The sequence below is a fragment of the Cynocephalus volans genome, chromosome 2 (assembly GCF_027409185.1).
Source record: "Cynocephalus volans isolate mCynVol1 chromosome 2, mCynVol1.pri, whole genome shotgun sequence".
In the NCBI taxonomy this organism is placed as follows: Eukaryota; Metazoa; Chordata; class Mammalia; order Dermoptera; family Cynocephalidae; genus Cynocephalus; species Cynocephalus volans.
In genome coordinates, this window is record NC_084461.1 from 65,124,463 (window position 1) to 65,151,739 (window position 27,277).

Here is a 27,277-nt window from a genome sequence, read left to right on the forward strand (position 1 = left end):
AGTGCCAAAAGAGGAGTGTTAAGATGCTCATCTATGAGTGGACTTATCTATTTCTGCCTTCAATCCCATCAATTTTTGTTTCACGTGCTTTAAAGTTCTGTTGTTTGGTAACATGTTTAAGATTTCTATGTCTTTCTGATGAATTGACCCTTTTATCATTATAAAATGCCCCTCTTTACATCTGGTGATACTATCTATCTGATAATATATTTTATTTGATATTAATATAGCAACTTCAGCTTTCTTATGCTTATTTGTTCGCATGATGAATCTTTTCCCATCCATGTACTTTCAATCTGTGTCTATTTTAAGGTGGTGCATTTCTTATGGAGAGTGTATAATTGGTTTTTGATTTTTTTATCAGTTCTGACCATCTCTGCTTCTTAATTTTAGTGTTTAGTCCATTAACAGTTAATGTAATTATTGATATGGTTGGATTGTGAGCCTACCATTTTGTCCTTTGCTTTTTGCTTGTTCATCTGTTTGTTTTTGTTTTGTTTTTATTCCTTTATACAGGCCTTCTCTTAGGTTATTTGAACAATTTTTAAATGCCATTTTATTTATCCATTGGCTTTGTTTTTAAATTATTTGTTTTGTTTGTTTTTTTACATCCTAAGATATTGTGGAGCAGTTGGGGGAAGGGGGAAAGGGAAAGGGGAATGAGATAAGGTGGGAGGAAGAAAAGGAGGGAGGGGAGCATGGTCAAGTCCTGTAGCAACCCCTCGCTCCAGCAGCAGAGTCTGGGGGCTTCTGGCAGTGGCTCAGTCATGTCTGGGCTGGATGCAGACTTTGGGGGCATGGCTGAGTTCCTTGGCCCTCCATCGCCCCAGCTTGGGAGCCTGGGGCACTTCCAGTGGCAGCTTCGTGATCAGTGCTGGGCTAGATGTGGACATCAAGGGGCAGGGCTGAGGCACTCAGTCCCCCACTGCCCTGGCTCAGGAGCCCAGGTGCTTCTGGCAGCAGCCTGGTGGTTGTCACTGGGCTGGATGTGGATGTCAGGGGGGTGTAGCTGAGGCCCTCAGCCCTCCCCACACCTGTATTGGGAGCCCAGGGGGCTTCTGGTCTTTCTAGGTTATAGGTGTTCTTTGGTAGTGTTAGATCTTTACTGGCTAATATCAGAACTTCCTCTCTGATCTGTGGGCTTTTTGTCTTTTCTTTCGGTTCTGTGTTGGATTATTCACTATTTCCACCACTTAAAATCTGCACTGGAACTAATTTGTTGTCCTTTGCTTACTTCTAAAATGGGGAAACTTCCTGTGGGAAACAGCACTTGAGCCCTGTGGAGCCAAATTGCTGCTTTGCTGCTGATTCCCTGGGGAAGGCATTTTGCAGAGCTCAGGTTTTAATTGTTAACCTTGTAAGCACTTCTGGGTCTTGTGACTTCCGGTACACCTGGGTTGTGTGGAAAATCTCATCTAGGCCTGAGTCTTTTCAGCAAATTGCACCTGCTGCATTTCTGTATTCTTGACCAGTCTCCACTGAGTGAGCCTGTGCTGATTGGGGGGCAGATCAGCTGTCATTGCTGTGCCCCAGTGTACCCTCAGTGGGCCTGTCTCCCTCACCACCTGTACTCCAAACTCTTCCCATGGGATGGGCTATGCGCCAGACCCTTGCGGTGACTCATCAGCCTCTGAGTGGCTCCTTTTTTCTATTGTGTGTGGCTCCTTGCTCCTGTGTGGGTCCATGGGAACCCTATCAGTGGTCTTGCTGGCCTGGGGGCCCCCAAGGCCTTCTTCTCCCCTGCAGCCTGCAAGCAACTTCATACAAAGGGCACAGCAGTGGCTTTTGCCAGCTCTTGTTCAGCGTGCTCACCAGGGCCAGTCTTGAAGTGTTTGGGGCTCAAAAGGTGGGAGGGATCCTTTCTTTCTCTCATTGTGGTTTCTCCTACCTTCATGAACTCCATAGGTCTCTCTTCCTCTTCCCCTGAGCTTTAGTGGCCCCAGCTTGGCAGCCTATCCATTGGCTTTTTAGTAAAATCTCTACATTTTTTCATGGTTGCCTTAACGGATTACCATATACAACCTTAACTACACAGTCTATTTAACCTAATATTGTACCAATTCATGGGAGACATAGGAACCCTTGCATCTGTATGATTCATTTACCGCCTTCCCTCCTATTGTTTATGCTATAGTTTTCTCATATATATTACATCTCTATACGTTATAAACCCCACAAGACAGTGTTATTACTTTTGCCTTAAACACATATGCGTTTTAAAGAAATTGAGAAAATTTTCTCTAATATTTATGCAAATACTTCCTCTTCCTGAGTACTGAAGATTGATGAGAAGACAGTGCACACGTGTTCTGTCCTTCTCTCTATCTCTGGCTACTTCTGTGCCTTTGGGCAAATGTCCTAACCACTTGGCCTCAGCTGCCTCCTTCCATGACTTGTCAATAGGTGTCTTAACTGTCTACTGGCTGCAGACAAAACCAGATAGTCTCTCTCTCTCTCACACACAGCCCCCCCAACTCTAGGATCTCTAATGCTTGAGAAATTGCATTGTTAAAGTGGATTTTTAGGCACTGAAACAATCCCCTGAGGACACAGCTGGTTTTTTTCCCAGGAATTTTTCAGAATAGTTACCATATATGTGATGATTTAGATGTTGTGCTATTGTCCCTGGTGGGGCCACTAACGAAGCTCCCAGCTGTGTTTTAGAACCTGCGGCAGTTGTTTATGTAGGGGTGGTGAGCAGTTCCCTCAGCTGTGCTGCACGGCCTCCTCTCCCGACACAGACCCCACCTGCAGCATCAGGAGGGGTCGCTTTATCTCTGAGTGAGCCTGAGGGCCCAAGAGTTTGAGTGCCACTGGCTGCGGGAACCTCTGATGACGAGGGCTCCACAGGAACAGCCCCAGGCAGGGAGGGTCAGGTTAAACAAGTGCTCCAGGCTAACTGACCCCAAATAAATTGTTATCTGGACAGGACTAAAACTTTAACAAAAAGTATTAAAATTTCTGTTTTCAGACATTAATTTCAGACGTGTTTTTCTGGTACATCTTTAACATGTAATAACATGTAATAGTACCAAAGTCTGCACAACTGAAAAGCTACATAGAGGAAATAAAACGTCATCTCTGTTTAAAGTGAGACTGTGTCTCGTGACTGCATTTGCTGCCATCTGTTCCTGTCTCCCTTCCGTCAGCCAGGCCATGCCAGAAAATTAAATCGCCCTGTAATGTCCTCCTGCCACTAGCCTGTCATCACAAAACTCCACTCATAGCCCATTACTAGCTGACTCACAGGAAAAGTTACAATTATGCCATTCGAGTATTGATGTTCCTGCTTTAGCTTCGTGGCATTTTTTATTGTGTCTGCAAGGAAAAAAACATCTGCCCATGCCACATGAGATTGGTATACTTTTTGGAAATTGTAAATGCTGCTTGATTTATCCATTCTGTTACCCTTTCTCAGGGCACAGGGGTGTGGCTTAACACCCCTCTTGTGCCTTCATTTCTAATGGAGCATTTCCAGACCAAAGTAGGTGAATGGTCTCATTTCCTAGGATATCCTCAGACTGGCAGCCTAGGACTGGGAGTGGCTGCAGCGTTCTAAGGACCAAATGGCTTGAATGTGTGATTCAAGGCCATTTAGTGTCAAGTTTGGGAATGCCCTACACTTGCCTTTCAACCCCTTGGCACTCCACCTTTTGGGGAATGTGATCTTTGGGCACTTTGAACTAGCTCCCTGAGAGAAGCTTTATCTCGTTCATTCTCTGTCACATCCCCAGTGCCTAGAACATTGCCTAGCACATAGTACATGCTCAGCACACACTTACTGAATAAAGTCGTGTGGCAGCACTGTTTTTGTCCCCTATGAGACAGTCAGTCTCTTAAGAGCAGGGACTTGGACCTAACCAATTTTGCCTCACAAGCCCAGTAAATATTTCTTGAATTGAATTAGAAGATGAGGTATCAATTAGAGATGATTTTTTCTCCTGGGGGTGATTGTTTACAAAATGTAAACAAAGATTGTGTAAACAGCATTTTCAGGAGCTGGGGACACATAACGATGAAACTGTTTTACATTCCTGTCCTCTCATTATCACTGATTTTTCCTTTGTGCTGTCCCCATCTCTGCGGTAGCTCTAGAGGGACCTGATTTATTAAGTGTCAGTCCTGAGGATCACTTCTATCTTATGCTAATCAGAGTGCAAACGAAGCCCTGCTCTCATTAAGTAGTTTAATGACTCTCTGTTGAATGCTAGTATAACAGGAGTGGGAAAATGTTAGATTTTTGTTAATTCCCTCATTCTCTTGACAAAATCCAGCAGGCATATGCGTTTACCTATAAAAGTATTTAGCACAAGTGTCATCAGTTATTGACAATTCTTTAAGAACCAGAAACTTTAATCAAAATTAAATTTCTTTCTGAAACTTTATATGTATGTTTCTCTTTGTCACTGAGCAGTGAGGGGACACAGCCTGGGGGAATGACGGCATAAAAGTAAGGAACTCGGTTTCACAGAGTGTGTGTAAACCGCTCAGTAGAGCGCACCACATACACTCAACATCCAGCTTCAGAGGAAACGAAACTAAAATTAGTCCCAAAATAGCAAGCAATGTAAACATCACCGAATCCAGATTCTCAACCAGCAGAGCGCAGCCATGAAAGGGAAGGCAAAGGGAACCAGCATTATCTGGGCCCACTATGGGCGAGGCCAGTGGTTCTCAAAGTATGGCCACCAGATCTACGGCCTCAGCCTCACCTGGGAACTTGCTAGAAATGCAGATTCTCAGCCCCCACCCAAACCTACTGAAACAGAAATGATGGGGTTGGATCCCAGCCATGTGCTTTACCAAGCCCCCCAGATGATTCCAATATAAAGACCAGCTTTCTATCTAGTATATAAAGAGAGACACAGAGAGCTACTGGGCTAGACACTTTGCACACATGATCTCATTTGATCCTCTTAGACCCTAAACGGTAGGTTTGATGGTTGATTTTAGGTGTCAGCTTGACTGGGTTAAAGGATACCCAGATAGCCGGTAAAACATTATGTCTCAGTATGTCTTTGAGGGTGTTTCTTGAAGAGACTGGCATTTATCAGTGGACTGAGTACGAAGATCTGCCCTCACCAATGTGGGCACCATCTAAACGGCTGAGGGCCCGGGTAGACTAAAAAGGCAGAGCGAGGGCGAATTCACTCTCTTCACAAGCTGGGGCATCCTTCTCCTGCCCTCAGACATCAGCGCTCCTGGTTCTCGGGCCTTCAGGCTCCAGGACTTACAGCACCAACTTCCTTGGTTTTCTATCTTGCAGATGAAGTATCGGGGACTTCTCAGCCTCGATCATTCTGTGAGCCTATTTTCATAATACATCCCCTCTTACGTATCTCTCTATATACGTATATCCTATTGGATCTGTTTCTCTGGAGAACCCTAATATGGTGGGTGTTGGTCCCCGTTTACCTGTAAGGAAACAGACTCAGTGAAGCTCATGTTTTCCCCAGGTTTATACAACTAGAAATGGAGATATCAAAAGATCCATTGCCAAAACCCGTGATCTTTCCACTTTACAAGTGTTTCTCAAACTGTCGGGTGTAATTAAATCACCTGGAGATTAAATGTTAAAGTACAGATTCTGATTCAGTAAGTCTGGAGAGAGCCTGAGAGTCAGTTTTAACAAAATCCCAGATGTTGCCAGTGATGCTGGTATTCTGGTAGCACCTTGAGTACGAAGGCATGGTATGTTACAGTGGGTTCCCCAAATCTCAAGCCTCAACCTCCCCTGGGAACTCTTAGAGATCCAAATGTGTGGCCCCACTTAAACCTACTGAATCAGCAACTCTTGGGATAGGGGCCAGCAATCTGTCTTAACCAACCCTCCAGGTGATTCTTACTCATGCTTAAGTTTAAGAACTATGTATGGATAAATCATTTTTCTGTGTCAGAAAACTCAGTATTTGCTAGGTTGTGAAGCAAAGTGGTCCTTACATTGTATTTGAAAATCACTAAAAGAGAAATTGGGCAAGAGACTAAAGAACAATTTAAGCCTGAATAGTAGCTCGCATTAAGTGTTTTTTCCATGAGATAAGGATACAAAAATGATTATCTCTGGGCTGAACAATGAGAGTACTTCTCTGTTAAGGCTCTTGCAAATGCACGGTGAATGTAGAGCCAGTGGGCGCCAGCCTTGGGAGGTAAGAGAAATTTTGACCAAGGGATGCCATTGATATCTGAACATGTAGATCTGACACTGCACAGGAAAGTGATGCTTAAACTTTTTCAAGAAAATATCTAACAGCAGAAAAAAAATCTGTGTTTGCCTGGCATACAGAAAATGATCTGGGAAAAGAAGTTTGGGACTTTTTTTTTTTACTCTTATGTAATCTTAAAAATTCATAAGCACTTGCATCTATATCAAAACAAAGCATGTGGCTTTGATATAAATAACATTTTAAATTACCATTAAGATAAAAAGGGAGAGATGCTGTTGTAATGAGTCTATTAAATACCTAAAATTTACTGAAGTGAAGAGATCTGACACTAAATATCAGGATGAGCGTCCATGCAGTTTCTCTTCTCTGTCTGGGCACTGCAGTATTTTGAGAACCCAGACCCAGAATACATGGAAACAAATGGCAGCAGCTTGTCCCTGGCTTTAGAAGGTGCAAACGTACTCCAAACAGGTCATGCAAAAATGGAGTTAAAAGACATGCAAATCTTGCCATGAGCTGTAGTACCCTCGTATGTGAAGGTAATCGTTGAAGATAGGGACCCAGAATGTTGCATGAGGTGTTTTGTTCTGGTGTTTGGGGGCTGTTTGTGTGGGAATGTTGAAAAGTGTATCTTCAAGTGGTTTTTGAAAATAAAATGGACAGAAAAGATCTTTGATCTATGCATCAGATCCTTTTACTTTTTGAGAAGATACTCATCAAAGTATTTTCAATAAAGAAAGATGATCAAAGGTGTTCTGTATTCTGCCACTCACACTGTCCTTTTCATTACATGTAAATGAAGGGAGGGTCTCAAAGCTCCCTTCCTGTGATCAGATCTTTTCATCCAGCATTCAAACTCCACTTCATCAAAGAAGTCTTTTTTACATGCACAAAAGCATTCCATTTTGTCATGAACTTGTGGATCAAAAATGTTCAGTCTTAAAAAAAAAGATTGCTTAATAAGTCCACTTTGTAAACTACACTGACTATTTAAGTGAATAGTACTTTTGTTCATCTTAACCAGGTTTTTATCTCTTTTCATAACATGGGGCGGTGGGCACAAAAACAACCAAACAATATAAATCTGAGTTTGGAAACTTTGATCAAAATCTTCTTCCGTCAAAGCCAGCATTCTTCTAGGTAGTCAAGAAATACTTTCCCATTTTGTTACAAATGTATGTATGAATATGAACAGTCCTTTTGTTTTTAAATAATATCTACCATTTTTACCATTCCATTGAATTCAGCAAGAAACGTGACAAAGAATCTCTGAGGTTTGTGGACCTAAGTCAGGGACAAGAATGCACTCAGGTATTTGATAGTTTTGATTTCTCACCATCTCAACAACTCTGCACTGTCAGAGATTGGCACTATTTGCTTATTAAAACCACACACACACACACACACACACACACACACACGTTATGGAAAGTCCCTTGTTAGTATTTTACCATGAAACACGTTGCAAATTAATGTCTTTAGAGACATAAGTATTAAGTATAACCAACAAAGACCAAATGATTAAAAACAATGTTTTCACCACAGCTGTAAGGTAAAGAGCCTGATTAACCTCTGTCTCTCATGGGTTCATTTGATATTTATTCGTTTCTATGTGCTGGTACTGTGTTAGCACTGGGTATATACAAAGGCAATCAAATTAGACACAACCCCTGCCTAAATGGAACTTACAGTTTGGTAGGGAAACAGACGTTAGTTAAATAAGTACAAAGTTGTGAGCTATGGTAAATACAATAAGAGAACAGTCTGTATTGAAAGCATGCCACAGAGGCGCTTGACCTCGTAAGGGGCTGAGATGGGCAGGAAATACCTGGGAAGTCTTCCCTGTGGAGATCGTGTTTGAGCTAAGACCTGGAGGACAAATAGGCAAGGGAAGAGTGGATCAGGAAGCTTCCCAAGCAGAGCAGTCAGGTGTGCAGGGTCATACCTGGGTGGTAAAGGGCATGGGAGAATGAGAGGGATGGAAAGGAGCTCAGCATGACCTGTGGGCTGAGAGCCCAGGGCAGAGCGGCAGGGGTCAGTGGTGCCGCTGGAGAGCTGGCAGGGGCCGGGCCCCACACCCAGCAAGGGTGCCATCTGGAGCTGACCCTGGGAACAATGGGAAGTGGGAGTTTTAAACAGGAGAATGACAGGACTAAATACACGGTTTTGCAAGCTTACACTGGCTGAAGAGTTGAGAATGGACTAGGTCGGGGGGTATTGCCCAGTTCAGATGAGAGCTGAAGTGGTGATCTCAGAGGTATCTATAAGGGAGATTTGACAGAACCGGATGATGGACCAGACATGGAGAGGGGAGAGGAGGAAGCTGCAAGGATGACCCCCAGTGTGTGTACTGGGGTGTCCGGTGAGTTACTTGTGACTTCTGATGCCTTTGACTTTGCATTCATCATGACAGAAGCTGACTCACATTTCTAGCAAACGCTATTCATCTTCCCAAGGTGATTCTGAAATGAACGGTGTGGGAGGCATTCGGTATTTATTTGCTTACTTGCTTTGCTGGCCTTGACTCATTTTAATTGCTGAAAAGTCTGATTTTTTTTTTTAAGTTGACTTGAACACATCATGTTAAGAAGGAAGTTTTTGTGTCATTATTTCTGAGTTTTTCTCAAGAGATATTGGGACTGAAGTTCATTTGCAACTCCTCAATTCATAAAATCAATCAAATTAATAAAATCAATGTTTTAAATAGTTACCTAAGTAAATCTCACACTTCTTAAATCAAGAGCTGCTGTCTATAATTCCCCTGTTGTGGTTTGAAGTGGTGTGTAATCTCATGTCCAGGCTCATGGTAGGGGTCCCAGGGACCGTGAAATGTCATTCACCTCACTTGGTTTCAGGCTGTTCTCAATTTCCTTCATTTTGTTTATTTTCAAATTATACTTGACTTCCAGTTTTTAGCCATCGATCCACACACTCAGTTGAACATATAATTTTTCCAACACTTTATTACGAAAAATTTTAAACATGTGGAAGAGTTGGAAGAATTGTAAGTGAATACCCATATGCCCACCAGCCAGGGTCTTCGTTAGCATTGCTCCGTCATATGTCCGTCTGTCTGTGTATCGTTGTAGTCACGCACAAGTGCATCTTATTTTTTGATAGATTTCCAACTATCAAAAGTTGCAAACATCAGTGCATTTCACCACTCATCACTTGAGCATGCATATTATTAACTACAGTTTAATACTTGCTTCGAGTTTCAGGCTGGCTTACATACAGTGAAATACACAAATCTTAAGTATAGCCTTCCTGGAGTTTCAACACATGTATATAACTCTGTAACCCCAATCCCATCAATATACCATCCCAGAAGTCCCCCATGCCCCTTCACAGTCTGTCTCTGCTTCCACCCCTGTCCTGCCCACCCCCAGAGGCAACCATTGTTCTGAATTATTTAACCATAGATTAGCTAGAGCTTCATACAGTGTGTACTCTTTTGTGTTTGGCTTCTTTCACTCATCATAGTTTTTGAGATTGATCTGTGCTGTATGTGTCAGTAATTTTTTCCTTCTTATCACTGAACATTTCTTTGCATTAATCTACCACGATGTGAAGAACGTTCTTCTGTTGATGGACTCCTGGGCTGTTTCCAGCATTTGACTGCTTTGTACATTCTTAGATAAATCCTCTTGTGAATATGAGGGTACTTCAAAAGTGCATGGAAAAATATAATGAGAAGATAATATGAATCTTTCCATGAACTTGTGGAAGACCCCTCATATATGCTTTTGTTTACCTTGGGTAAATACTTAGAGGTAGAACTGTTGGGTCATAGGGAAGGCATATGTTTAATTTTAGAAGAAACTGCTAGACCTTTTATCAAAGTGGTCATACAATTATATACTCCCTCCAACTATGCATGAGAGTACCAGTTCTACATTTTGACAAAATTTCTTTTCAGTTTTAGACATTCTTGTGGGTGTGTAGAAAAAATATAATTTTTAAATGATTATTCTTTAAGAGACAAATTACCCTGAAATCGTGTGTGTACACACACAAATCCTGGATTTGTAGTGCTTTTCAGAGCCAAGTCAGGTGTTTGTAAACAAAGCATTTAGCACGACAGCAAAATGTGTGACAACCTATTGTATTTTAAGTAATTAAGGGTTTCAAATTATTATTTCTACCCCCCCCCCCCCCCATACAAGCTGTAAGCTTCCAAGCCTCCAAGGACTTGCTGAGAAATCCCAGCTTTGAGCTCTGGCAGGAGCATCACAGGCCGAGGACAGCAGTATTCACATTGCAGAAACTGTAGTGCTAAAGCCTCTAGGCTCCCCAGTAACACAGTAACAAAATTCCCAGTCATTACTGTACATGAAAATGTTCTACATTATAAGCTTTTATAAATAAACACCACAGTACCAAGAGTTGATTGTCATGGGGATATTAAATTCTGATCTTTTTCCTTTGCCTTGGTATGTGTGTGACAAAACCTTTTGATAATAGAAATTCAAACCTTCTCCAAAATTTCAAGGAAAACTGTTTCCAACAGATGTCCTGCATTGATCAGGGGATATTTCCTTAGACCCTGTTTAACAAGTCTAGGCCTTAGCCATCCCTCCTGGGGCCTCACTGTAGTGGGACAGAGCAAGTGACTATAGAGCTAGTGAGGGCCCAGTTAGAAATTGGGCCCTGTGCACTGGTTGTGTGGCACAACCACACCTTCTTTATTTTCTCAGTCAGCTAAGTATTATGAGGAGAATAATTTTGGCAGAATAATTAATACTGAGTTGTAAATGACTGGTGGGTTTAGATCTCCAGAAGAAAATTCTAAGAGAACTTTGTCATCTAAGTGAATCTTTAGTTGTAAAATGAGGTGTTGGAGGAGGCAGGTGGATAATCTGAGTTGGAAAGTTTCATTAAAAACCCAACACTGCTGGGGTGTGGCAGGGAGAAGGTCTTCCAGTGCTGCTCATGGTTCAGAGCATCCGTCATGAAGTGAGTCTCAAAATACAGTCCTGGTGCTAGATGTTGACACAACCCCGAAGAGTGTCCATTGTCGAACTAGCAGTGTCCCCACACTGCAATGCTGGCAGTAGGTATGGAGAGAGCCCAGCAGAGGCAGATGAGCCGGTTGGAGACAGTGTGCTCAGCTCAGAAAGTGCCAAATGCAACATGGTACATAAAGAAAAACCAGAGACCCCTCAGCAGATGGAGCTGTACCTGCTGACCCCATCCTGCCTGTACCCTCATCTTCCCCTTGGTGGCTGGGCACATTTCCATCCCCGGAGCAGGGTGGGCTGTGCACCTGCTGGACTTTGTGCTTCATCTGGGCCCACTCTAGGCAGAACACAAAGCCCTCGCTGAAGTCCCAGGAGATTCACAATTCAACCTGCTGGCCCACAGGTGCCAATGAAAGAGGAGAAAGGTTTTTTTTGTATAATGTGGGCAGCCATGTGTGGGACTTGGCTCCTAACAGAAAGAGGTATTTTTGATTCAGAGAGAAAAACCGGGCAGTTAAAAGATCACTTGCTTTTGAGCAAAAACTGATTGAGAAAACAATTTGCAAGGCAAAAGTTTTATTCATTTGGCCTAGTATAAAAAATTCACACTGTGCTCAGTAGCTTTGTAGCAAATGGTCTTCATCCCTAAAGGAGAACATAAAACAGTTGTTTGCCAAAGAAATAAAAAGGTCCCATAATTATGGGATAAATGAGTCACAGCCCTTAGTCACATTATGACCAAGACATCACACAGGTTGGTCGTGTAATTGTTTCTATAATTATGTGGAAGAGACTGAGCAGAATAGTTCATAGAAAACCCTATTTTAACACTTTACTTTTACATGATTATTTTTCAATGGTTCAGTTAAGCTGTAATATTTTGCCTGAATCTGACAAAGATGGGATTTCTGGCTATTACAGTTGATCTTGCTAAGCCATGCTAGTTTTCCTTCACAGACCGTCCTACACACTCACCTGTCTTGTTTAGCCCACTGAGTGGCCAGGCAGGTTTAATGATCTGAGCACCTGGAAGTGGGGGGCTGTAGCAGTTACGCAGCATGATTATCTGCGGTAGAACTAAATGTGCCCCCTAACGGTGCCTAGGTCAGTTATAAACACAGGAAATGCAGAACCTTAAAGCATAGTTATTATTTCTAGTGTTAATGACTTCATTTCCTTATTTGACAGATATTTATTGAGTATTAACACAAAATCATTGGCACAAAAAATTTGATAATGAGAAAGAACTAGGTGTAAAACTGCATCTAAAGTTTAGATCTCATTGTGAAGATCATTTTTTCCCAAGCGTACACAGATATATTTTTTATTTTTATAAAAATGTATCATGATCTACATGTTTTGTAACCTCATTTTTAACTAAATAGTATGTCATAACGTGTGAAGAAACATTTTATAAATTGACTTGTACTTGAGGAGCATTTGAAGAACATTTTAGGAAGGTTTTTAAAAAAAATCCTAGGCTTAAATTCAGATTATTTTATATTACAGAAAAATTTTATAACACGTCTGAAACATAAACAGGTTATATATATTAGCCTCATAAAAAACTTAAATTTAGTTACAGCCTTCGTCTTTCTCCAGACTGCCAAAGTGAGATTAGCTGACTGGGCGTTTAGATGCCCTGCTTAGAAAGGACGTCCCTCGGGAACCTTCCAGCTCTCGGGCTCAACCATTCTCTAAGTGTCTAAAAGAAGTAGAGCCTCTGTGTCATTATCACTTGGTGTACATCTTTCATCTGTTCATGTTATCTGTGCAATTCTTGCTTTCTTAAAGTTTTCAGAGCTTTTTAAATTGTTTGATGAGAAGTATAGCAAATGCTGTATTTAAAATCTCTTTGTCTTGTACCAAACTTTTGAACGAGTTTAGATTCACAAGGTTCATCGTGATTCAGGAGACAATTCTCAGACAGGTGAGAATACTTTAATTTAACTCTAATATATTTATGAGGCATTTGTGGGCTCAAGTCTATAATTACTCTGAAGAAGTCTAGATTGACACCCACCACCCCAGAACATGGATTGCTAAAATTCAAGGGCTAATATTGGAAGCTTGGAGAGCCAGAAGAAAAGCAGGAATCCCTTAAAAAATCTTTGAATCTTCATTCATGACAGCCTTATCTACTGGATGCTTTACCCATCTTGGTTTTCTTTTCTTGGCTAGAGGTGATGTAGAACAGATAAACCCAAAACAGAGAGTGGCCCAAAGTTCTCGGGGACACATTAGTGGAACATGAGCCAGGTGAGAATATGGTTGTTTTTCAGCCCTATCCAGTCTTCCCATTCTTTGCAGTAATTGGCGACTGTACAGTTAGCAAACGTGGATGGCCCCGGCCCGAGAGGCAGGAGCACTGCGTTTCTATTTCGGCTCCCCGCTTTCTCATCTCAGACCTCAGGGAAGACTCTGTCTGACCCTTTTGGTTTCCTCATCCCTAATAAGAGGGGCTGGACCTGATGCCTTCTACATGTGGAAAGGTCTGGAATTCTCTGACCATTAGAGGAAAAGATCAGTCTGCCACCAAAGATTTAAATTCTTGTTCCTACAAGAATTGCAACCAACACATTTTCTGCCCTTGGGTGGCTTTTCCCACCCACTAATACGTAAAGTTAAACCCTGGGCACTGATTCAGCCCTTCTCTTTGACTCTGGAATGGAATATTCAGCCTACTCAGAAAGATTTCATGTGCTGTTTCTCAGCTTCGGTTTCTTCATTTGTAAAATAAACTAACAGTGTCCATTTCGTTGTTAATGAGGATTAAAGAAGAAAGTGCATGTGATATCTAGCCGTCCCAGGCATTTGTTTGGTATCATCCTTGCCCTTTTCTGAGAACTTCTGGGCAAGAACAGCCTTGGGTGACAGGACGACTCTTCACACACACACACACTTTCTCAGTTGTTGACATTCAGAGAGAGGGTATTAATTTAACCAACTTGTGAGCTCGGGGTGCCCAAGACCGTCATAAACATGTTCATGTCCTTTACAGTGCCCAGCACTGCCTCGTGCATGAGAGACACTCAGTAAACCCTCACAGAGCACTGATGAACTGAAACCATTCCATCTAGGAAAACGAAGTTTCCACCATTTATTAGCTCTTTAACCTTGGGCTATTTACATAATCTCTCTAAGCTTAAATTCCTTCTCAGCAAAATGGGGATAGCCCTATGTAGCTTTCAGAATTATTGTAATTATTAAATGAGATAATTATTACATTTAAAGTAATAGCACAATGCCTGGCGCATAGTAGGTGGGGGCTCAGTATGTGGTAGCTTTTTTTGTACTGGTGACACAATATCACTTTTTGCCACTGAGTACAGCTTCTTAAATCTCCTTTATCTTCTTTTCTCTGATTTAAGTTTTTAATAATTTCTGTATGTGCCTATTGAGGGTATGAATAATGAATTCTTTGATTTAAATGGCCTTACTTTAGCCGTTATTGAAAATAATTTCTCCAACCTGTTAATCATTTCTATTGCTCTAGAGTCTCTTAATTTTATTTAACTGAGATAAAATCAGGAAGAATAAGTATCATCCAGACTTGAATCATTTCTAATGAATGATTTAGAATTCAACCACCCAGCCTGGGCCACAGCCTTGAGACTAACCTCTCTACTTTTAGTTTTATTTAGCAATTACATTTTGAGGAATTCTTGGTACTTTAATCTTGACTTTAATCTTAAATCTTTAATAAATTAGATTTAATAAATTAGATTTAATGGTAAACAAATAAATGTCAGGAATGTATGTGATTATTAAGTCCCTGAATGGGCTAAAGACAAGTGTCTAGCGAGTGAACACTATTAGTATCTCAGGGTTTGAAAAATTGATCCTAACAATATTATTTAAAGTACTACTGTCATAGATGTCTTTATGAAGAAATTCTGAAACTCATATCCAAGGACAGGAGAATTATTAAGGCAGAGTCTGGAAGATAAAGATTAGGCAAAGGGATAGTAAATATGTGAAGTTAGGTTATTTAAGACAAGGCTCTGGGGCTGTGATGTTCAGATTAACTGTAATAGTTCTGCCTTCAATTCATGCTGCATAAATAGAATTCGGGTTTAGTTATTGATTTAACCTTTTTTTAGTTAAATCAGATTTTTTTAGGATACTAAAGTAAAAGGTTAAAAAGGTGTGATCTAGAAAAGTGTCTAAGACATAAAAGTATTATGAAGTAAAAATAGCAAGTAGTAGGATATGATAACATCCCATGTGTGTCTAAAAAGATATATATGCAAACGGGCAGATGTAATTAATAATAGCCAGCATGTACGACATGCTTGCTGTGTGGAAGACACTGTTCTAGTGTTATACATGGATTAACTCATTTACTTCTCACAACAACCTATGAATGATACGCTATAATTATCCCCACTTTACAGATACAGATTCTGAGACACAGAGAAATTAAGTAACATTCCCAAGGTTACACAGCTACTAGATGGCACAGTAGAGATTTGAATTTTGACAATTTGGCTCTGGAGCTGGTTTTCTTAACTGCCAGGCTCTCTTGTACCCGTTTTGGTGTTGCTAGGCAATTCTTAAAGAAGCATTATTGCATCTTTTTCTCCTTGGAATATGGCCATTTACTGGTGTTTGAGAAATGCATTCTTCCTGCTGGAACCTGCATGTCTGCCTCCTCTGTTAGCATGATGAAGAGTGATTCTGTCTTATGGTTAGTTTGCTCTCTTTGCTCATTAGTTACTCCCACAGGAAGCAAATGCCTTCAAAATGCAAGTTTCTAAAGCCAGCAGTGCTGCCTTGACATCTTTTACACCTTGGTGCCCACTGGTGGTATACACTTTTGCTTCCTTCTTTCATTAATGTGACAGCACATTTTGAGTGTTAAATTTAAAGTCTGCAAAGACTTATGTGGAATTTTTAAAAATGCTTTCTCAGAAAATAGGTACATGAATGAGAGTTGCAATGTTGGAAATTGTAGGGAATGTAAAACTGCTTTGTCTTCTCTTCGCTTCCTGTGATGGGCAATATGGGTCATTTGATGAACTCCATCCTCAGGAGATCATAGAAAGACCATCTAGAAGGCTGACTTTCCACTGTTGCCCAAAACTGGTCCAAATTAGTTTCTCAAATAGTTCAAGACCTCTGGATTTCACCAGTATTCTATTTCCTCAGATATCCCCATAAAAGCTTTTCCCACCCAGTTGAATATATTGCCCTTCAAGTCAAATGAAGCCCCCAAAAATTTCCTCAAAATTTTAAAGTTTATTTTCAAAATGATGTTTTATTCATAAAACTAAATAACCCTTAATAATAAGTTTCATTGCTGTGATGTAATGTGGTGTCATAAGAAAAAGGTGTTGTTTTTCTACTAATATGGCTGATAATTTTGTGTGTCTTGATGATTTAAAGAGAAAATAGTTTACTATTTCTTAAAATTATTTTATAGTACTTAAAAAGTAACCTTGTTTTCTTTGGAGAATAAGAAAAAAATGTGTCTGAACTTCATCAGTGAATACACTGAAAACTAATCACCCTCCATTTCTCATCTGAAATCTTAGAGCCTCATTCATTCAGACACAAGAACAGGAGGAAAGAGTCCATCGATGTGAAATCTATATCGTCTCGAGGCAGTGATGGTAAGAAGCTTCTCATTTTTCTTTTTATAATGTAGAAAATGGCAGAGGAACATGTTCAAGAATTTCTCAGCATATAAATAAACTCCAAGGAGTAAGATTGCAACTAAACTGTCTTTTTTCCCCAGTAAGCTGAAAATTTTATAATTTTTCTTATGCTTTCTACAGTCTTTCTCTTCTCTTTGAAGTGACTCCATGCTGCTTATTCTTTGATAGCCTGAAGTGTGTTGGGCCACGCAACCACCAAAGCAACTCACTTTCAGCAGTTAGCCAGCGTCATTCTTGGGTGCTAGTGGCAGAGAGAGGACCAGAGTCCTGGCTTCCCAATTCTACCACAAACCCAGTTTTCAGCATATCTGCTTACTTTCCCGTAATAAAATGTCACCGAGAACCTGTGAGGCAGAGTTCAGCAAATCATTCCATGAGCTCAGTCAATCAGGACTAAATAACCAGTTGGATTTGCGAGAAGATGGAAAAGTTGAAGACAATTCTGAAATTTCTTTCCTAGGTACCTGGGAAGTTATAAGTAATATTTACAGAAATAGGAAAGTCTCTGGGTATAGGTAGGTTGGGAGTTGAGAAGACAACGAGTTTTATTTTAGTGGAGTTGCCGAGGAAGCTAATGTGCAAAACTGGGATTGGGGACTAGAGATTTGGAATTGGGAGTCCTAGAGGTGACAGATGAAGCCATGAGCAGAGGAACATCTTTAAGAGCTGTGTGTGAGTGAGTGTATAGTAAAAGAACAGAGGGTCTAAGCTCGAGCCTGAAGGCACACCCTCAGTCAGGGGGGAGGCAGAGGAAGAAATAGGGCTGATGTGGAGGACAGAAGAGCTGGAGGTGAGCCCTCTGAGGACAGCGTCATATGAACCAAGAACTAAATGACACCTAGAGAGAGCAGAGGACCAGCAGTGTAGATGCTACAGAGATCAGAGAGCCTCAGAGCTGAGAACAGACTAATAGGTTTCACTCATTCATTTGGTTTTTATTTGGCAAATGGGAGGACAGATTCTAGGAGCGTGAGGAAGGGATGGCTAGTGCCTGTGATAGGAAGGAGGGACGTGGGGGTTACCTAAGGGAACAAATGGAAAGGTCAAGTGAAGGACTTCCCCGTCCTTCAGGTCGTGATGGGAAGCCTGAGTATGAGAAAAGTGGCTGAAATAGCAAGGAGCGAAGACGCTAGAGACAAGGTGGATAATTCATAGAGCAAGACAAGATAGAGCGTTTGAGGGGCTGAGACCAAGAATGTAAGGAAGAGAATATGGGTTGGAATATTTCAAGATGGGCTGAGGGTGTAGATAGAACATTTTAGATGGAGAGGATAACAGATGTGGAAATTTAAACTGGATTAGCTCAGTTTTTGGAGCAGAGCTGGAGATGGGGTCGTCCTCTCCTGCATGGGCGAAGGGGAGGTTGCAGAGTGAAGATGGCAGCAGGAGAGGACCACAGAGAGAGCAGCGGATTGGTGTTAGCTGGATTAAGTGGTCCCACTGATAAAATGGGATCCTGTTCCTTCTGCATGCCACATGGGGGTGGTAGGAAGATCTGATGAAGACCACATGTGAGCACTACCTATTCAAAAAATAAAATTATTTTTAAATGAAAATTTCTACAGATTAGAACTAGAACCACCATGGGTTCGTAAGGGCTCAGGAAGGGGAAGTGTCTGGCTCTAATTTGTGCTGAGAATGGGCTCAATCTTCTGCTCCCACCCTAACCATGGACCATGCCTCCCCTCCCATGCTGCATGGCCAGCAGCTTAACTGAAAGTGATGGAACTGCCCAAAGTGGGCTTTAGTGACATGTGGGAAAGTGAGTCCTGGGAAATCATTAGGATGTTGGGATAAGGACTTAGGATCCCATCAAGCTTCTCTGAAATTTCCCATGTTGACCTGGCTGAGACTCGTCAAGCCCTCCTGTCACCAAAGATCCAGGCCAACCCACCTTTCCAGACTCAGACAAGTAGTGGATGAGCTGTCAGCCTCTCTGGAATAAGAGATGGGTGAATTCATTGTTTTTGGCAGGGGGAGGGTAGTCCTGTGAGAATCAGGTCCCCAGTCCAAGAAGGGATCCCTTGCCAAGCCGAGCCACCAGAACGGGATACAACTTTCTTGCCTTCTCTCCAGCACCAAGCCTACAGAATCGTCGCTATCCGTCCATGGCGAGGATCCACTCGATGACCATCGAGGCTCCCATCACCAAGGTGAGCAGCAGCTGCTGCCTCCACTCTGCAGCCAGGGCCACCTAGGATTGGGCTATGTTCTGGAGATACGGGGACAAGTGACATACTGCTGATATCATGGAGCTTACAGTACTGGAAGAAACAGATGTTGAGTACATAAACACGTAATAAATAAATAAACCTATAGTTGTAAATTACAATAAATGATATGAAGGCAAACAAGGTTCTTGAAGCAAGCCCGGAAGCAGGAGAAGATGTTGGTCAGAAGAGGGGAGAGAGGACTCCAGGTCACATGAAGAGTAAGGGAAGAGCCCTGAGATGGGGAAAGGGGATCACAGCATTCGAGGGCTGAAAGAAAGTCAGCGTGGCTGGAGCTTGGCGGGCAGAGGGGAGACAGTGATAACGTGGGTTGTGCAGGGCTCAGCTCTTTCCGGTCAGTTGAACCATGATAAGGAGTTTGTATCTTAGTTTGTGTGCAGCAGAAACCACTGAAGAGTCTAAAGTAGGGGGCTGTGCTTGTTGAAAAGAACACCCAACTGCTATGCAGAGTGTGGATTGGAGGTGGCAGGAGTGCAAGAGTCTCCTTGCCAGGTTGGGGCTTTTCTCAAATTCCAGGCAAGAAATTTGGTAGCTGGGCTAGAATTTAGCAGTGGAAGTGGAGAGAAATGAGCAGATCAAGAAATATTTAGGGGTAGAACCAACTGGACTTGGTAATGAATTATATTGTCAAGGTGGGGAGTGGAAAGAGGTCAAGAGGGCAAGTGATGTGTCAGGCAGGGCCTCCCAGATTTTTGGTTTGAACATGAGGTGGATAGAAGTGCTTTTTACTGCAGTGTAGAAACCAGAGAAGAACAGCTTTTGTCTTTGATTTTTTTTTTTTTTTTTTTTTTGTATTTGTTTATTTGCTTGCTATGAGGAGAGGGAAATAAGATCATGAGTTTAGTTTAGGACGTGTAAGAAAGATAGTCCAGTAGATATGTCAGGCAGACAATTGAATGTACAAGTCTGGAGGTCAAAAAGGAGGTCAGGGCTCAGAGGTAAATGTGAGAGTCCTTGGCTATGGATCTTATGTGTCCAAAGTCATGGAAACACAGTATCATTTCTGGAAGGACTGTAGAGTGAGAGACAGGCTCAGGACTGATCTCTGAGGAACTCCAACCTGTAGATGAGAGCTAGAGGAGGGAGATCAGTCAAGGAGGCTGACAAAACGTAGTCCCTGAGGTGGGAGACCTGCAGGGGGCACGGGATGGCAAGTGGGCTCCAGCAGGAGCGGGCGGTGCCATGAAGGCACAGGGCATTTGAACGATAAACTGTGTCATCATCTGATTTCTTTTGGATTCTGGGCATGTGAAAGACTTTGGGAAGTAGAATCCTAATATACTCAAATGTATTCTCTCTCTCTCTTTGTTTTCCTAGGTTATAAATATAATCAACGCAGCCCAAGAAAACAGCCCAGTCACAGTAGCAGAAGCCTTGGACAGAGTTCTTGAGATTTTACGGACCACAGAGCTGTACTCCCCTCAGCTGGGCACCAAAGATGAAGATCCTCACACCAGCGATCTTGTTGGAGGCCTGATGACTGTGAGTAATAAGGAAAAGCCAGACATGCAGGGGAGGCGACAATCAATGCACTCTAGCATACATCTGACATATGAAGTGTCACCTATAGTTGCAGAAATACCTGTTGTATGGACTAGCATCAGCATAGCCAGAAGTGACTGCATCAAAATCTATGTATTCTATGTATGGGGCATTCAAGTGATCTTGCATTTATCTTTCCACGAGGCTGGCTGGCCAGCCAGAGCAAAGGAGACAGCCCTTCAGAATGCGTGTTACAGTAAGGAGTAAGTAGGCAACTGGCTGAGGGCTAAAAATGCGGGATGGGGGTGATGCAGGCCCTTGTTCACTTCCTCTTCTTGATCTAGGACAGTACTGGATTGAAGGTCATGGCTAAATCTCCTTGGACCTCAGACTCTTCATCTATATAATAGGATTTGTACCTAGACTACAGCAATTTCCAAAATCTTAGCTATAGAATCCTTTCTTTAAATAAAAGTTTATGTAGAAGTTCCATTGATAATCAGATAAAGGCAGAGTAGAGCTGTTCTGGCTCAGTAGGAGCAAGGAGAGGAGCCAGCCTCTTCCAGCTCTCCAAGAAGCACCATCAGAATCACCAAGAGGCTGATTTCTAAGGTTCTGGGGTTTTGCTGTGATCTATTTGGCTTTAATCATCATCTATCATCAAGTGGAGAAAAGGAAGAAAATTCAAATTATTCATCTGTGCTCTCTATCTGAGGCTGAAGCTGGAAAAATTCCTTAGGAGAAAGAGTCCAAGAGTCGCCCATGATTTCTACTTTGAAGGTTTCTGTCTAGCCTTGCCACCAAATGCTGAGTGTTGGCTGGCTTTCTGACCCATTCGCTGCCTGCAGCTTGAGTGACCTCCTGTTCCATTCCCCTGGGCTGGCATTGGCCGCCCATCCCAATGCAGTGTGGACCTCGGCTTCTAGAGAGCACTGCCAAGGGTCTAGCGAGAGGGCGGCCACTGCAGAGCTGCAGCAGAAGGATTCCGGTTGCAGGAACAAGCTGTCTGCCCTCCTTCCCCTGCTGCCATACCATCTTGGGTTTCCTCTCCAGATAATGCTGTGAGGAACCAGTGCAGAATACCACCTCATTTGGGGGGAAGTGGAAAGAGAAAAGAAAGGCAAGGAAAAATAGAGGAATCTCTTGCAATACCTGCCTTAGAGGCAGGACAGTCATGGCTATTGTTACATATCTATTTATCTAAGTTTTAAAATTAAGCTCTTGGCCTAAAGATCCAAAATGTAACTTCAGGGAAGTTCTTCATTAATATTATTTTAAACCTTAGCATTTTCTGGGGATGATAGGTAAACAATTGTAAATGACTTTTAAGCAAAGTTCTGAATAATTCAAGAACATTTGGGGACTAGTTCAAGATCTAGTAAACGGCAGAACACTGGAATTGTCTACTCTTTTAAGTTGCCTCTCCAAAGACCTCAAAATCCAGAAACTTTTCTTTAAAAGGCTAGCAGCAGTGTACATGTTTCAAAGCAGAAAATACAGTTGGAAAGAAAGTAGATGAGATATTAGCTCAACCTTTTAAAAACTTTACATTAGAAAGTCATCCCCACAATGTGGTCCATGGCTTCGACTCCTCAAAATATAAATCTAAGAATACAAGAAAAACACAGTCCCTATGAGGGTGAGTGGGGTCCCTTCAAAGTTACATGTATCCAAAGCAAGATTGCTTCTGTGATTTCGCTTATGTGGCTTCAGGATGCCAGAAGAAAAAGATGGCACGAGGACAGAGCCAACCGACACTCAGGTGTGAGGCCTGAATGCCGTCATGTCCACTGTATGCCGACTCTCCACCTGCTGGGACTGGGAGCCATGCAAGGCAGACTATCGTCGCTCTTGCAGCTGTTGTTCTGACTTAGTTTTAAGCTCTGTTTCAACTTGAAGGTCCAGACCGATTGGGTTATTCAGGATTCAGATCTCTGACTGATGAAGGAATGAGAGATCCATGGTAACAGGACATAAAGCACGCTTCTAACAGCATCTTCTTTATTCCAGGATGGCTTAAGAAGGCTGTCAGGAAATGAGTACGTGTTTACCAAGAGTAAGTTTTCATCTGTCCACTGGTCATGATAACCTCTCTCCAGCCCATGCTGTCCCCAGTGTCGTGATTATTGTTCAGGGAGGGCCTTGGTGTTACTTCCAGTTGGTCTCATTTGAATTCAAGCATCTCTGTGGTCTACATTTGAAACTAGGTCTTGTATTTAAAATTACTTTTCTGAGCACTGTTAGAATAAGAATTGTACAGCTTTATACATTTAAGCAGACAGTTAAGTTCAATTATTTTTCTGTTGGCGGGGGATGTGTTTTTCTGTTTAATAACATAAGAGAACCTTGAAGTGAAAATCTTCCTACTCTTGGAAGTTCAAGACTTTCTAGTAGTAACCAAGAAGATGATGACAGATGCTCAGGGACACTCACGATTCCATATTTAACCAGCTTCCCTCACCCCATCTGTTTGTCCAGATGTACACCAGAGTCACAGCCACCTTGCGATGCCAATAACCATCAACGATGTTCCCCCTTGTATCGCTCAGTTACTTGATAATGAGGAAAGCTGGGACTTCAACATCTTTGAATTGGAAGCAGTTACCCATAAAAGGTATGTGACTTCTATGGCTGCAGTGGGGCAGGATTGATGGCCACGCTCAAGACTTGCACATCTGGAAACTCTGAGGGAAACATATGTCCTTGCCACAAGAGGCTTCACAGGTTCTGCCTTTCAGGCTATGCCGAAGGAATGTTGAGTGAGTAGAGAGACCATGGGCCCTGCGTGAGCTCCTTTGTGGAGAGAGAGTGTTAGTGGGTAAGATGTGGGAGCAGCTCGAGTGTCCTCAGGTCTATTCAGGTCACCCCTTTGTACCAGTGAGTCAAGAGTTCTAAGTATTCTTAGCCCCGAACTGGTGGAAGTTCCACCCTACAAAATGAGTTTGAGAGCACCATAGATTTTTCTTTGACTCCATCCTGTAAGCAAGGGAAAGATCAGGTAACTAGAAGGTCCTCTTCTATAGAAATAATTTGGATTGACCACCATGAGACACCAGGTTCCAAAGAAATGGCTGGTGAGGAGGCTCTACCTCCTGCAAATTTTGGATTAGATGTTTTTACGCTCCTCTGCGGGGGTTATCATCAAAAGAAAAATGCCTCCATTCTCCAATATCATCAAAGGAAACAGTTTCTGAGCCAGTGAATACAATGAACCAGGGTTTGTTTTCCTGTTTTCCAGGCCATTGGTTTATCTGGGCTTAAAGGTCTTCTCCCGGTTTGGAGTATGTGAATTTTTAAACTGTTCTGAAACCACTCTTCGGGCCTGGCTCCAAGTGATTGAAGCCAACTACCACTCCTCCAATGCCTACCATAACTCCACCCACGCTGCAGACGTCCTGCATGCCACTGCCTTCTTCCTGGGAAAGGAGAGAGTGAAGGTAGAATGTGATATAATGATGTAGTTACCTGCCTGGATTGGAGAGCCATGATTCGATCACAGTAAATACATTAGGCAAGCAGCTGTTTTGCAACCAATTTGACAGTGTTTTTCTGGCTACCAAATCGACCAGTCATTTTGGTGTTGTAAAAACATGGACCTTTCTCCCCCAATGCTTAAAATAATAAATTATGTCACTATAGAGACCCCTTTATATGTGTGGCTGGTTCATGAACCCCTTCTCTAAATGTTCACTAGGACCTCTATGATACTGGGTTGCAGGACAGAACTTAATTATTATAGCAAATGGTTACTAGGTTTAGAGGTTAAGTTTTATTATCAGGATTTGGCCACTGGTATATTACAATCCAGATAATAATGCACTATTCAGCTTTCTACTGATTTACATAGATGTGTGTGTGTGTTGTATGGCTGTAAATGTGTATAGCTGTATATTAATGACTTTTGCATAATTCTGAAAGAGTTCCAATTCCCTTAGTCTTACTTAGAGTTTGATACTGTCATGTACAGGTGCTGATTTATAGGGCCGCCCTATGTACTCTCCATGTAAAGCTGGCAAAATATCCCATCTCCCCTCCTTCCCAACTGTAGTCACTTACACAATGAAATTTGTGACTACCTTTGCTGCAATTGGAACTGAAACTTAAAATCTAGATACCCCTGGGAGAAACGCCATATAAAGGCTGAAATGCACATCACTCTGTAAATGCCTGACATCAGATCGCTTTCTTAGTACAGGTGTTGATGAGGGATTAAGACCCTGGGTACTTAGAAAAAGTGATAGTGTAGCGGGACAGGTAGGAGCAGAAATGGCACTAAAATGAACAGGGGGGATGTTTCCTTCTCAGTTTTGCTAAAGGCTTACCCTGTTATTTACTTTCATCAGTCAGAAAAAAAAGAATGTGGTCCAGGAATGATGCTTGTGAAGATTTTTGTCTTGTACTTTAAAAAAAAGGGAATAGTGGTTATTAGCCTGTGTTTCTATAACACCTTTCTTTGAGGAGCTTCTCAAACACCCCTGGCTTCCTACCACAGGTTCACACTCCTGCATTTCACACTGCTGAGGTCACACACTCCCAATTGAGAACAGCACCCAGCTCATTAGCACCAAGACCAAAGTGATCTACAGGTGCTGCAGTCTTGAGTTAGAGGTGAACTGCACTTAAGCAGAAGTGCTCTGGGAAAGCATAGATTGTTTGATAAATTAGGGAATGCTTAGTCACTTTATCATTTCACTTACTACCCCTCTTCCAAAAAAAGTATTTTTCTTAAATTATGAAGTTCTGCCAGTGTACTCAGAGTGTGATTGAATTTCTCAAATAACAGCAATAGAAACAAGCCTAAGACTAGATAAAATATGCTTACAATTCAAAAGACATGTTCTAACTGTGGCAGCCCCTGCCAGAGAATCAGGAAATTTACAGCAGCAAGAAATCTTGGAGAATAGGGCTGGAGGGAGCTCCTGAGCTCAGAGGTTTAGTCACAGTCCAGGAGCACTGGTTAGTCACCAGAAGTGCTTCCAGCAGGACTTCCTTCTGAGGCCTCTTCCACCAGACCCACTGCCTCTGATGAAGAGGGTCGGGAAAAGGAGTTTTTACCTCTTTTTTGCATCATCTGTCACCCCTAATTTCTTCATACAATAAAGCTAACATTCATAATGTCACCATTACAAAGCATCTTCAACCCAGCCATAGGAGAAAATGCCCAGAGCTGACAGCCCCTTCAATTTGTTAGGGACCCCATACTCTCCCCGCTCTTACCCGATTCCCAGGAGCCGCTGCAAGTGGAGAGGCCAGGACAGACAGTATTTCTGTTGAAGTCTCTGGGCATAAGTGACTATTATCCTGGATAAGAGCTATCTGAAAGGCTGATCTAGAATGGAAAGTGAAAGGATGAGGCACAAACGCAAGGCAGCTGGCCGGAGAAGTTCCGATTTATTTAGCGAGTACATCTGTTTTATAGGGTTAGAAGAGAGTTGATAGGTTTACAGGGGACATGCGGCCTTCGGGGATTGGATGGATTATGTTGCTAAGGGGCCAGGAGCAGGGAGCCTGCGCTGATTGGCGCGCGATTCGGCCCAGCGGGAAGGTATTGTGGCGCCGGTGGGAAGGAAAAAGGCGGAAGAGAAGGGTAGCCAGCGCCATGATGGGGTGCGGCCAAAAAAGGGTTCTCATACGACCTAATAGAAAGCATTCTGGCTAATCCTCCTCAGTGTGATCCAAATGGTTAAAGAAGGAAAAAAACTATGCAGAGACAGATGTTTCCACCTCCACGGGTTGGAGTGTCACCAGTTGCAGGTTTGGTGGGGTTTTCTTCCATAGACAGTCCCTCCCCCACATAGGAAAGGCCTTGCTTCTCTCCTCTGCTAGTGAGCTAGCCTGGTCTTCTTTCCCCACTTCCCAGCCATCTCTTATCAGATGATGCATTGTTAGAGCCCACAAGCCTGCAGGACACGGCCCATTGTTGGCATCTTTGTATAAGTGCCGTTGTGATTGAGTTTTTGGTTTAAATTAGCGTAAGGTGGAAGGAAAGACATGTCTCATCTACTGCTACTTATGTTTTTACTTGAATCTATTTCATTGAAGAATTTAGAAATGTATTGGCCCCAGACAGCAAGCAGGATTGAACATACTGCTGGAGCAATAGCTGGAGGCCCAGAGTTTGGGCCTGTGGCTCCTCACTGCACGAGTAAAATCAGAAGACAGAGCTTCTGGGTACTGAGCTTGGAGAAAGTTGACTGTACCTGCAGGTTACTGTGGCCTCTTCCGACCAGCAGTGAAGTGTGGCCAATCATGCTTGCTTGCCCTGGGCACTACACAATCATCTCTGAGAAGAGCCGAAAAGAATATAACATCTGCGCCTGTTCCTGCTCAGAAAGCGTGGTCGTGTTGACTGGGGCCAACCCAGACTGCTCACCAGCTCCACGAGGTCACGATTCAAAGCGGAGATGGCTCTCTCCTGGTGGGAACAGAGCTTTAGGGAAAGCCCACAACAACCCTAAACCAACGCAAGTGGGTGAAGCCCAGCAGCCAGTCAGGATGTCAACAGGGCTGAGCTTCAGATTCACTGTTCCTCACCTGAGAAGCAGTTTTTCCTCCCACAAGCCTGTGAGAGGAACTTGGGAATACCAAGAGTTATGGCTACCCCTCCAGTTATGGCTACCACTGTCCCTCACTCACTGTCCTGCAGCCCAATGATGCTCTTTAGGTTTCCCAAATAAACCCCTTTCTTTCTTTGACCTCAGGAGCTTCTACAGGCTATTCTTTCTGCCTGGAATTCTCTCCCTTGCCACTTGTTGCCTGGCTAGTTCCTGCTTATCCTT

General features: G+C 42.6%; 1 protein-coding gene across 4 annotated transcripts in view; it reads left to right on the top strand.

Moving 5' to 3' along the window:
• The window catches only part of PDE8B (phosphodiesterase 8B), a 230,605-nt gene that overhangs the window by 193,827 nt on the left and 9,501 nt on the right, over positions 1-27,277 (top strand). For all 4 annotated transcript variants that reach the window (XM_063087919.1, XM_063087920.1, XM_063087921.1 and 1 more), the window contains 7 exons: positions 13,013-13,055; positions 16,663-16,740; positions 18,862-18,938; positions 20,334-20,498; positions 22,509-22,554; positions 22,977-23,112; positions 23,737-23,935. In XM_063087919.1, coding sequence (XP_062943989.1) covers positions 13,013-13,055; positions 16,663-16,740; positions 18,862-18,938; positions 20,334-20,498; positions 22,509-22,554; positions 22,977-23,112; positions 23,737-23,935 — 744 coding nt within the window. The remainder of the gene's footprint in view (positions 1-13,012; positions 13,056-16,662; positions 16,741-18,861; positions 18,939-20,333; positions 20,499-22,508; positions 22,555-22,976; positions 23,113-23,736; positions 23,936-27,277) is intronic.